Below are 12,559 nucleotides of genomic sequence, written 5' to 3'. Positions count from 1 at the left end.
CTAACACTTCCCTGAGTTGGTTTGATGGAAAGGAGAATAACACACCAGGAGTCAGGTCAATACCAATTCCGTATCATCCATTTATTACAGAAGCTTCTGGAGACAGAGTGTCGCCGCACAATGTCTCAAGAGCAATCAGTCATATCAGCATTATTTATACCTCAAACACGCCTAAAAGTTTATGTTCTATACCTTATATGTGTAAATGCAGTACAAGCGTCATCTTTGCACTTTGTGGTTTCTGTCTTGTGTCTATTCTTAATGCAGCCCTGTCCAGAATATGTGTGTGCGTTATTAATCCTGTTCTTCTGAGACACACAAGCTAAATCGGCTCTCTCCCCAGCAACAGCCTAAATAAGATTTCCTGTTCTTCTACTTGCAACTTTCAGTTTGAGCATATGCTACAGACATTTAATATTTCGCTTCATTGCTCACAACAGTTTGACAGCTCATACACTAAATGTATCCACACATGCTAAGCACTATTCATCTTCTGTCGGCTACAAAGCGATTTCTCTTTAAATGGTGATACATTACAGTCCATGAGAGTTCTGCACGGCAAATTTGTCCTGCGTTTGCAACAAACTGTTTTCGTTGAATTCTTAAACATAAAGTGGTACGATAGTTTTTGGTCTTCCCTCCGATGTAGCCTCATTAAGGTCTGGAGCCTTTCTTTAGTAGATTTTCTTGAATGTTGTCTTGTTGGAAAACCTATTTTTGTCCCAGCTTTAGCTTCTTGACTGATGGCCTGACATAATGTTCAAGAATCTCCTGGTATACCTCAGAATTAATGGTTCCCTTGATGAGCAATCAACCATGTCTAGAGGAAAAGCAGCCTGTTAACCACAACCTTGCTTGACGGTTGGGATAAGGTTCTTTTGATGGTAGGCAATGTTGTGTTTTGCCAAACAGTTGTTTTGACCGTGGCTAAAGCGGTCAATTTTGGACTCATCACTAACCATACCCAACCTTTGTACTACTGGAATCTGTCACTGCCTTACAAAGTCTGATAAGGAAGTTTTCAGTTGTCTTCAGGTATGTGTAATTGCTGCTGTTCATGTATTTCATTTGCACATGCAGACTTGCACCTTAAAGCACATTCAGAACTGCCACTGTACTAGCATTTTCAATTGTTACATAAACATGTTTACATCGGGAACCTCATTGCTGCTATCCCTGCATTTCAGTTGCACATGCTACCCTACTCCTTCAATTTACCTTGAGTTTTGTCCAGGTGGCCTCTAGCAAAGGTTGGTATTTTTTTGACAACAGAGGTTTTCTCTGAACCCTGCAATAAATGTAATTTTGATTCAGTGTTACCTGAGATGCAGCAATTTAGGTTTGCGTTTACCTGATTTATACGTTTTCTTGTGGGTCTTGGGGATATTTTGGAAGGGCATCCACTTCTAGGCTGAGTTGCTGTCATGTTAAATGTCTTCTACTTTTGTAAATGATTGGCCTCACAGTGGACGGATGGACCTCAAATAATTTTGAGATGGTTGAATAGCCTTCCCCAGACTGATGTCCTCTGAGATCTCCTTTCCTCTCGGCATGGTGTGTTTTGTAAGGGACAATACATTTACCAGGTTTCTTGTCTCTATTTATCAGTCCCAAACTCTTTCCTAAAGTTCCCTCATTTGATTGGTTCATTTGGTACCCAGTTATTTTCCCAAAAAGTGCCTTAAATACCTTATTTAAATTCGGCCTCACTTATTTTTGCACCTACAATAATTCCTTTTTAATTTTGTTTTAGAAAAACTGACATAAGGAGCTGGTACCTATAAAGCTGTTATGTCTAATAAAAAATCTGGTTCGGAATAAATTTCATGCTGAACACTTTGATGGTGAACATTTTCAGGGTGATATATATATATATAATTGCAAAAAGGGGTTCACAAACTTAGTCACCCATTTGTTTGAACAGGAGTGTGACTTCCCTGAAGACACAACTGTTCCTCCAAAACACAGGATGCTATTCTACCTGACACAGAGAAACTGATGAGTTAACCCAAAAGCCTGGATAGAGGGGCTCAGTGAAGGTCGAGTGGAATGTGTATATGTGGGTAACTGTGTCAGAGGAGATGTTGTAGAAGGACAGAGTGCCGGCAGGCCAGTCCAGATATACTCCCACTTTGTTGGACCAGGAGAGGACAGGTATCATTGTGAAATTAACATTGTGCCTGGCAGTATAACTGTTACTACAGTAGTCTAGACACCAGGACTTGTTATTATATCCAAACCTACTCCCCTCCCCATTTTCTTTCCTGTTGATTCCCTTATAGGTCACTGCTATACCAGCCTCTCCAGTCCTCATTACCTCCCAGTAACAGCGTCCTGTCAGACCCTCTCTACACAACACCTGGTAACAATACTCAAATCTCTCTGGGTGATCAGGATATGGCTTCTTTTCTCCCTCTGTCACGGTCCTGTTCCCCTCAGACAAAGAGAGGTTTCTGTGTGCTGTGTTTGGATCCAGTTTGAGAACACAGGCATCTAATGAGAAAGATTAGGACAAAGTATTAAAAAATATAGAATCTCTGCCCTCCCCCTGACTCCCTCATCTATAGTGCCTTGTGAAATTATTCACGCCCCTTGGCATTTTTCTTATTTTGGAACCTGGATTTTTTATTTTTTTTGGAGAATGTTTGTATAATTTTATTTACACAACTTGCCTACCACTTTAAAGATGGTTTTATTTTAAACCAAACAAGAAATAAGGCAAAAAAACTGAAAACGTGAGTGCGCGTTACTATGCGCCAGACAACCTTTTCCTTGATGGCTAAAAAGCTAAATTTTAGTCTCATCTGACCAGAGTACCTTCTTCCATATGTTTGGGGAGTCTCCCACATGCCTTATGGCAAACACCAAATGTGTTTGCATATTCTTTTTTCTTTAAGCAATTGCTTTTTCTGTCTACTCTTCCGTAAAGTCCAGCAGTGTGGAGTGTACAGCTTAAAATGGTCCTACGGACAGTGTTGTGGAAATTCTTGAACTGATGTATTCTTGGTCCTATGCATGTATGAATGAGTTACTAGTTAAAGTACTGAGTACCCATGTTTAGATAGGTAGAGGAGAGAGGGGTTCTGGTATTTGTCCTAGAGGGGCATCCTTGACCGGCACCAGTAGATTATAGGGTTAATCGTAAATCTGCCTATCATGTTGTTTGTCCAGATGCTGTGAGTCTTCTCTTACAGTTGAAAAGGTTACCCATGTGGGGGAGGATAGCTTGCCCCTTTAGGTAAACACAACAGTAAACATTATGGCAGGAAGGATAAAGTGGGGGGACAGCCCGCCCTTTGGGTAAAACCTATGTGACACAAGACAGATGGCTAACAACTTACCACACCCCTTATTGTATGTGATATATACCGTTGAATGAGCTATGTTGAGTTAGAGACTCCTCGGACGATTATGTTGGTAAGCGTTTGACGCGTCTCTCTCATTTGCAAATGATTAATAAACTGTTAATTTGTGCCGAGAGTATTTCGTCTCTGTACTTCCTTCTTAAAGAGTTCTGATCGATAAAATTACCATCACAACAGATACTCCAATTTCCGCTGTGGAGCTTCACAGCTCTTCATTGCCTCTCTGATTAATGCCCTCCTTGCCTGGTCCGTGAGTTTTGGTAGGTCGTTACTCTCTTGGCAGGTATGTTGTGGTGCCATATTCTTTCCATTTGTTAATAATGTATTTAATGATACTTCATGGGATGTTCAATATTTTGGATATTTTTCTATAACTCAACCCAACCCTGATTTGTACTTTGTACTCCATAACTTTGTCCCTGACCTGTTTGGAGAGCTTCTTGTTCTTCATGGTGCAGCTTTCTTGGTGGTGCCCCTTGCTTAGATATATATACAGAGAAAATGTCACACTTAAATAAAGTCCACATGTGTGCAATTTAACTAATTATGTGTCTTCTGAAGGTAAATGTTTGCACCAGATCTTATTTAGGGGATTCATAGCAAAGGGGGGAGGGATTCATATGCATGCACCCCTTTTCCATTTCTGTTTTTTAGAAATAAGTAATATTTTTCATTTCACTTCACCAATTTGGACAATTTGTGTATGTCCATTACATGAAATCCAAATAATAATCAATTTAAATTACAAATTGTACAGCAACAAAATAGGAAAAATGCCAAGAGGAAGAAATATATTTGCAAGGCATTGTATCTCACACAGTATAAACATTAAAATTTATTTAAAAGAAACTCACATTTTCTCAGCCCTGATTTCAACCTGAACTCTCCACCATGATCTGTACTGTAGAAAAAGCAGGAAGATGTAATAAGCATACTGTATACAGTAGTGGATATAGAAAGTCACCACCCCCTTTCACAATGTCTTACAACATTATGTTGCGTTACAGCCTGAAATGAAAACACATACAATCTGACTTTTCCTGGCTTAATTTACATGAGCTATCCACAACATCCAAATGAAAAAGAAAATCTAAACATCTTCAAAGAGACTAACTTCTTGCAGAATTTTTCAGACTCAGTGACCACTTATGGACTGCACTCTTCAAGTCATTCCACGTATTCTCAGTGGGATTAAGGTCGGGGCACTGACTAGGCCTCTGAAGGACATTCACCTTCCTGTCCTCCAAGCCACTGTATGGTTGCTTTGGCAGTGTACTTTGAGTCATTTTCCACTTCCTGGCAGAGGGCTGAGGGTTCTCCTCAAGAATTTGACGTATCTTGTACTTTCCATTTTCCCTTCTATCCTGTTCTCCAGTCCCTGCTGAAGAGAAATACCCCCACAACAGGATTCTGCCACTCTGTGCTTTACCGTGGGCATGGTGTTGCATGGTGTTCTTTGAGTGGAAAGATGTATTGTGTTTTTCCAGACATATCATTTTGTGGTCAGGCCACAACATTTTGTTGTGTGTTTTTTCTTGCCATCCTACCATAGAAGCCAGATTTGTGGAGCGCTTGTGATATGGTGGTCACATGCACACATTGACCAGTCTTTGCCATAGAAGCCTGAAACCACTTCCAATTTGCTATTGGCTCCTTGGTAGCCTCTTTGATCAGTCTCCCGGGCATCCAGTTTTGAGGGACAACCTGATCTATGCAAGTTCTGGATTGTACCATACGCCTTCCACTTAATAATGGTCTTGTCTGTGCTCCAAGGGATAGACAAAGCATTTGAAATATTTTTATACCCATTCCCTGACTTGTGGCTTTCCACAACTTTATCTTGTAGATCTGGTGTACACATTCTCTCTTGTTCATACAGACAAACTAACCAATGTTTAAAAAAACAGAGTGCATAGTATGTCGAAAAGAAAGACCAAGGACATAATTTGTAGTAGAGACAGGTTACTCGCTTTAGACTCTTACTCGCTTTAAGTCTCTAACCCTGAACTAGCTAGTACTATACCGGTCTAGTTCAGTAAGTGAAGACAAGGGGGAGACAATTCAGGTTATTGTTTGGAGGTAGGATTTTACACAGTGCCCCTTAAAGTTTCTGTCTAAAAAGATTGACCTATTGCTTGTAAAAATAGGACTTGCTTGTAAAAAAAGAAACATCTCTCACTGTTGCTATGTGCTGTATTCTTCCATCTGTCTGTGTTCCGACTGCCCCTTACCTCTCCACCTTGTGTTTGTAAATCTTTACATTTCCAGATGCACACCCAAACTATCAGTACAGTCTCCCACCCATTTCAACCACAAGCACTTGGATAATGCTCATCTCCTATCATTGTAATCAATATACCTGACAAAATAAACTTGCAGTTTTCTGGCAAAACCTTCCTTCACAACCTGTTGGTCCTGTCTGGGGTGCCTCTTGGCACCTCTGTAATCATTGCTGTTTAATAATCCCCAATCAGAGGCAATAGGGAGCAGCTATAGGGATCCTATTTAAGTTCCCCTTTGTGTCCCTTAGATGTCCAATATTGTTTTGAGTTTGCGGTTTGTGTTGCTGCTCTTCAGTTCCGGTTTGTTCTCCCTTTTCTTGGGTTTCAGTTTGTGTTCTTTGGAATAAGAAACATTAAAAGGATGTACCTCAGCTCTGTGCCTCCTGTCCTACCTCTTAACCGTGACACCCGTCAGCTTTACCCTGGCCCAGACTCAGTTTGTTCCCATCAGTTGAGGATTCCTGGTCCTACTTTCAGAAAAGTACATTCCAAAAACTGCTACAAAGGACATCTGGCCTGGTTTAACACTAGAATCGCCAAACCGTTTAGACCAAGAGTATCCACCAGAGCCAACGCTATTTGGCTTCATTAGCAGTGGAGCTGCACCAACCCAACAGGAGGAATGTCTAGATGAACTCTGCCAGCTACTCCGTCAAGCTTCTCCTACGCCTCCCGTTCCAAGCCCTGGAGGAGCAAGTGCTCACTCCTTTGTCTGCCTGCCTAATAAATAGGATGGCACCCCCGGGAGGAGCATAGGATTCTTAATGCAATGCAACAACGACATCGACCACCCCCCTGGGAGTTTCACCTCGGATAAGGACAGGGTGGACTTTATAATTTCCCTGAACATGTAAAGCACTGGACTGGGCCACTGCGTTAAAAGCAGCCCAAAGCCACAGGCTCTCCTCGGTGACTCTGTTTAACACTGTGTTCAAAGAGGTCTTTGATCACTCGCCCAGTGGACGTCATACGACCAACTGAGCCGCTGCCCTGTTCAGCCTCCTCTGAGAGACGATAACCACCCCGATGCTTCATATCAGTTAAGCGTCTCAGTTATTAAACCTTACGCAAAGACAACTTGTTCTTCCTATTTTGCTGTCTGTGAATGGGATGAACAAATTGGTTGAAGGGCTCAGACTCTGGCACGGCTGGTAATTTTATTGACTAACATTTAACCAAAGAACTCAACCTTGAATTGATTCCTGTTGCTCCGCGCCAACGAGTCAATGCCCTCAACGGACAACCCCTCGACAGGCTTCATCACACAACTGACCCTGAAAATCTACCTCCAGGTGGGTGTTTTGCACAGTAAATCTATATCACTATTAGTAATTGCTTCTCCCAAAGAACCCCTCATATCCTAGGCCACTCTTGGCTGTGTTTACATGACCCGACAATCTTGTGGAGAGAGGATGAGCTCCGTTGCTGGTCCCCCACCTGTTTCCAATATTGTATCAACACCCCATGTAGAGCCACCCTGGTCGAGGACCCCACCTCGGCCATCCTAACAGAGTATGTCGAATTGTGTTGGTAAGTAACTATGTTTTGTATTGTAACTTTATTACATGTTTGGAATGCTCGTTCATCTTCACACTCAAGCTTGTAGGGCTACAGGTAATTACACACACATACGTAAGTGTAAGCAACCAGACTTGGTATCCCTGGGTTCTCAAAGCAGTCTGGTTAGACCTGGGAACATATGACATTGACTAGTCATGCCTGAGTCGTGAGCATCATAACATTGTGTAGCCCCATCGAAGTGACCAGACTGATCATCCCTGAGTTCCAAGTTGCTGCACGATCCCTTGTTTTCTGTACTTGACTGATGAGGAGCATAGAGAATAAAGTAGGCCGTGAAACACATGATCTTTTAAATGTTTGGTTTGTGACGAAATATTAGCTACCTTTTCTAAGAACTTCCAGCATATCATGGTCATTTATGATTGTGTATGTTTACAAGCAATATGGAGTCAGATTATATATTTATATTTATCACTAACGTTATGTTCCTTTGCACTCATTTACCTAGCTGTCCCCTGGTAAACTTTTAGTGGTAAACCTTTCCAACCACTCTCCAATACCCCTCATTACAATATCTTTGATATTTCAATTATAGCCCATTGAATTCATTGAATGGTTAAGGAATTTGTTTGTATAATGTTTCAATAATAGCCTTATTAATATGTTGAATGGTCAAAGAAACTGGGCGGGGCTTCCATTTTGATTTGACAGGTGGGCGGGATATCCAGTTTGGTAGGTGGGACTTCCTGTGTGACGTGTGTTCGGGGGGAACTTCCGGAATGACGTATACATGTCAGGTGAATTTGTAATTTATGATTGCATTGTTGTTTTAATGTTTGATGTTTTACAACGATTGATAAACACACCAGATGAGTTATAACAGTAGTGAGATGTTTGATGTTCAACAAATGGGTCTTAGCGTTCTGGAATGTTAAATTCCCAGGCAATTAATAGGTGTTATATCAGCGGCAAGATGTCTGATGTTTAACAAAAGGGTGCCAGGGTTCAGTAATGCTAAATTCCCCAGCATTTTATGGTAAGTGCTACAACAGATGTCCTACAAACAATGGGTGTTAACTTTCATGTTTTACAATGCATGTGTGCCACAAGCACTGAATTTCATGTGTGAGAGCAATTACTAAATCTTGCTTTTTTGTGTAAGATATAAAGAAGGGGTCAGGACTTACGATTTTGGAGAGTTTTTGCCCATTTTTCTTTTTTAACATGAGATGGGCCTTGAGATCAGATCTGCCCATTGTAATGGTCTGTAAAATAACCATAAGTACAAACTGTAGTATGTGCAGTTTGATAAACACCCCGTGTTTCACACCACCATAGCACCACGGTAAACACGCATCACATGCTGTTATTCTGAAGGAACAAAAAACTCCTGGGGTCGGCGTTTATGCGGCTAGAGAGGGTTTGAAAAGAGCATACTTGGAGAAAACTGGGGAGATCCTCAAAAATGGCAAGGCATATGACTGGCTACTGGCCCAGGATACATACATGCTAGGATACAATGATATAAATTCACAATTTCAGCTTGATTTGGTTGACATGAGTGTTTATAGTGTGTAAAACATGCATAGATGTATTAAGCAAATACGTTTGCTGAGAAAAGCGCTATTGAGGTAAAGCGAGCATTTCAAGACATTAAAAAAAGCAAGGACACCCCAGAAAGTCCAAATGGACAAGGGGAAGGAGTTTATTAATTAACATTTTGAATTGTTAATGAAGATGTTCAACATAAAACATTTTGCTACAGGAAATGATGTCAAAGCACGTATCAGTGAGATTTTATAAAACAATTCAATCACGAATGTTGCGGTATCTCACAGCACTCAACACTCAGCCATGTTGAGGTTATTCAAGATTTAGTTACCATAGGTCGATTAAGATGAAGCCTGTTGACGTTTGAAAATAAAATGTTAGACTAGTTCTCATGAACCTGTATGGTACAACAATGATGAAAAATGGTAATCAAAGTTACAAGTTCTGAGTTGGTGATACTGTGAGACTCTGAAAGTTGAAAGGGGCGTTAACCAAAGGCTACGAAAAAGGTTACCATATTCCAATGGTGATGTGATCGTTGGGAATTAATCATGGCTAAGAATAAAACTTTTAGTTCCTAAGTGGAAGCAGTTCTGGATGTGAAAGTACAGAAAGAAGTACAGAAATGGCCTGAGAAATTCAACAGTTGGATAGCATCAGAACAAGTCCTTTACCTACAAACTGGATAAAACACTAGGATTTTCTGGAAACACGTCATTTACATCAAATGCGATCAGCATGGATGACGGCGGTTTCTACACAACGCTGCCCAGTAACTCGTCAAGACATGTCTATCCAAACAATTCGAGTTTGAGCTATACCTCAGAGTTTTACCACAAAACTCATTTCAACTACATGACTTGAAACACAACTAAACTTGGAAATATGAACTCAACACTGGTTATTACAATGGTATAGGAAAACTAATGGCAGAGATCAACATTCAGGGGCAGACTGGGACAACAAATCAGCCCTGGCACTGTGGCCACACCAGCCCATATTACCATGCCTGCCCATCCCCACCCATTCACTACTTACATTTGTGTGCAGATGGTAGTGCTACTAAAATAATATATAAGCATTACAGTTATTTAAATCTTTAATCTATATGTGACTGGTAGAAGATGTTCACTATTTAAAAACACGTTTATAACAAATGCACACATACAGTACAATATGTAAAAAAACTATGGATATTCATCTGAGTCTGTTATACAGCTGTTATGTGCTGTCTTTCTATGCATTTTCTCTGCTGTCATTGTCTTGACTGTCCTTCAACAGTATGTTTTTCTTTGTTGTCATTTGTCTATTTGTTTCGTTCTACTTGATCATCTCTGTTGTCACTCTATGAACTTTGCCTGTCTGATTCTCCTTGTTATAATGTACAGGTAAGTTTAAATGTATCTACATGTAGATATCATTAGGATTATTGTCATATGTGTTCCCCACTTCTCTAGAGTTAATTACAAATCCAAAGTACATTTGTGTATCACTGTTTTCTCCCTGCCGCTACCACACTCCTCCCTGTCTCAGCTATGCCTACATAAGCATCCTTTCTCATAGCAACTGGTACTAGAAGACCAGGGGACTCTGGCTGTACTGATTCCAGCAACATACTAGTTAATGAACATACAACACTTTTTTTTTAATACATGCATGCTATGTTCCTATTTGACCCACAACACTTAAGTAATTTAGCAACATGTGCTGTCAAAGCCTATTTGTCTCACTATAGTGTAGAATGTAAACGTTGCAGTGAAAAACTTTCTCACAAACTGCTTTCCACACTGGAATACACGTGAATACAAACAAGTAATCATAACTGTATAAAATGGCTATAGGAACATATACAATGTGTAAAATAATATAGAAAATAAATACTACAAAAGATGCAAAAACTATAAATACTAGCTGCAGTAATGTGTGTGTGTGTTTGTACCAACAGTCTTTAATATGTTTAAATACTTTATGCTATACAGTTAATTGTGAATTAAAGTATGTTGAAGAGTTTGTGTGATAGTGTGAGTTGCAAGTTCATGCATGCGTGTGTTATAAGGGAAAGTGCGTGAGTGTGATCTGTGTGTGTGACACACATGCACAGGTACCTCACCTTCTAAGGGTTAATTAAGAGTTAGTTAGAAACTGGCAGCATATGTGTCAATATGTCTCTCAATTTTGTCGTTCTACCTCCACTGCACATGACTCTTGGCTGTCTGCACTGGGCCCAGCACCATTCTAATAGTGAATGGATGAGCACACAATTCAGACAAAGAATAACATAAGTAAGCCAATGGCTTATAATACTGTAACTAACAGGTTTTACAACAACTATTGCAAATGAGTGCTGTTAATGGAAGTCTACCTTACTGAAGGATTAATTAAATACTGTATGTGTACATTTATTCAATGTTTTATTTGAATACATGATTAGCTACTTGTGTTCAATGTAATGTTCTGTACAGATGTTTAGTAGATGGCAATTGTCATAGGTGAAGTATTCAACAGGTTGGACTACAGGTGTATCTAAAAAGTTAGAATGTCATGGGAAAATTATTTCTTTTTCGGAATTCAAATCAAAAAGTGACACTTTCATATATTGCATTTTTATTAACCTTTCCAAACTTTTCCAACACTTTTCCCTTCGTCAACTTTTCATGAAATAGCCAGCCCTTTCAGCAATGACCTTCTGTGGATTACCCTCCTCGTGGAGGGTGTCGATGAGTGTCTTCTGGACTGTCAAGTGAGCAGTCTTCCCCATGATTGTGGTTGTGTGTACTGAAAGCTCAGGGAGATTATTAGCTGATTAGAACTCTGCTCAGGTTACATAACTGTATTATAAATGTTTTATTCTAATATTTTGAGATACTGGATTTTTTATTATTATTTCCATGAGCTGTATGTCGTAATCATCAAGATTGAAATAAAAAAGTCTTGAAGTATTTCACTTTATGTATAATGAATCTAGAATATATGAAGGTGTCACTTTCTGATTTGAATTACAAAAAAGAACAAACTTTTCCATGATATTCAAATTATTTGCACCTGTTTATTGCATATTGCAAGCAAATGCTGCCTATATCAGTCATGCGATTCAGTAACACGCTAGCTAACACTAGTAACTACGTAACCAATAATCGCGAAACAATGAAATATTGATACATGGGAGTTCTAGACTAATTAGCCTACAATAAACCTTCAAACAAACACTGGAGCTAAATGGCAGAAGAACTGACTGAATATGACATGAGCTAGCTGTCTTTTCTCAGTTTTCTTCCTATCTCCCCTGCACGGCTGTCCCTTCTGCAGCTTCAGCAGTAACTGATCTTAAATCTGTCGCAAAACATTTCAAAAATTGTTCAATTAATTTTACACATGGCAGTGTCGGATGTAGCTCTTTTTTTGCCTTCTCAAACTTTTTCAGCCCCACCTTTCCTTTTTTGTGGTCAATTATCTAGCTATAATTTTCTGTTCTTACAATACTAACCTAGCTTTACTGACAAGCAGCTCGCATTGCAGTCTCTGGTGACACGTTTGACTTTGACTGAAAGTCCCAGTTTGAGCAACCTCTGATCGGTCCGGCCCATCTTGGGACCAGTCAGGCCGATACGCCCACTGGGACAAATGCTTATATGGATGATTTCAACACCAGTGAAATTGTGCAAGTCAAGAAAACCAGTCCTACGCGTCACCAGCCTGTAAAAAATATATATATTTAAGCCCACCCCAAAAAAGATGGTATTTCCCAGAATTGCCAGATGGCCAATCCACTCCTGTCAACATTTATATAAAACCACAAGGCGTATGGGCATGGTATGATAATTTTTAAATAGAATGTTTCTA

At 39.9% G+C, this 12,559-nt stretch overlaps 1 protein-coding gene across 2 annotated transcripts in view; it reads right to left on the bottom strand.

Annotated features, from left to right (window-relative positions):
• Positions 1–375: 375 nt before the first annotated feature.
• Positions 376–12,559, bottom strand: part of LOC105007761 (NACHT, LRR and PYD domains-containing protein 12-like) — a 52,069-nt gene continuing 39,885 nt past the window's right edge. The window contains exons 10-12 of one of the 2 annotated variants that reach the window (XM_013132808.3): positions 4,220–4,266; positions 3,790–3,844; positions 2,409–2,493 (exon numbers count right to left, since the gene is read on the bottom strand). In XM_013132808.3, coding sequence (XP_012988262.1) covers positions 3,813–3,844; positions 4,220–4,266 — 79 coding nt within the window. In that variant the 3' untranslated portion in view covers positions 2,409–2,493; positions 3,790–3,812. Of the gene's footprint in view, positions 2,494–3,789; positions 3,845–4,219; positions 4,267–12,559 lie in introns of both variants that reach the window. The other variant, XM_013132807.4, reaches the window with a different exon arrangement.

This window comes from Esox lucius, chromosome 11 (assembly GCF_011004845.1).
Source record: "Esox lucius isolate fEsoLuc1 chromosome 11, fEsoLuc1.pri, whole genome shotgun sequence".
Taxonomy (NCBI): domain Eukaryota; kingdom Metazoa; phylum Chordata; class Actinopteri; order Esociformes; family Esocidae; genus Esox; species Esox lucius.
This window is presented reverse-complemented; position numbering and strand designations above follow the sequence as displayed.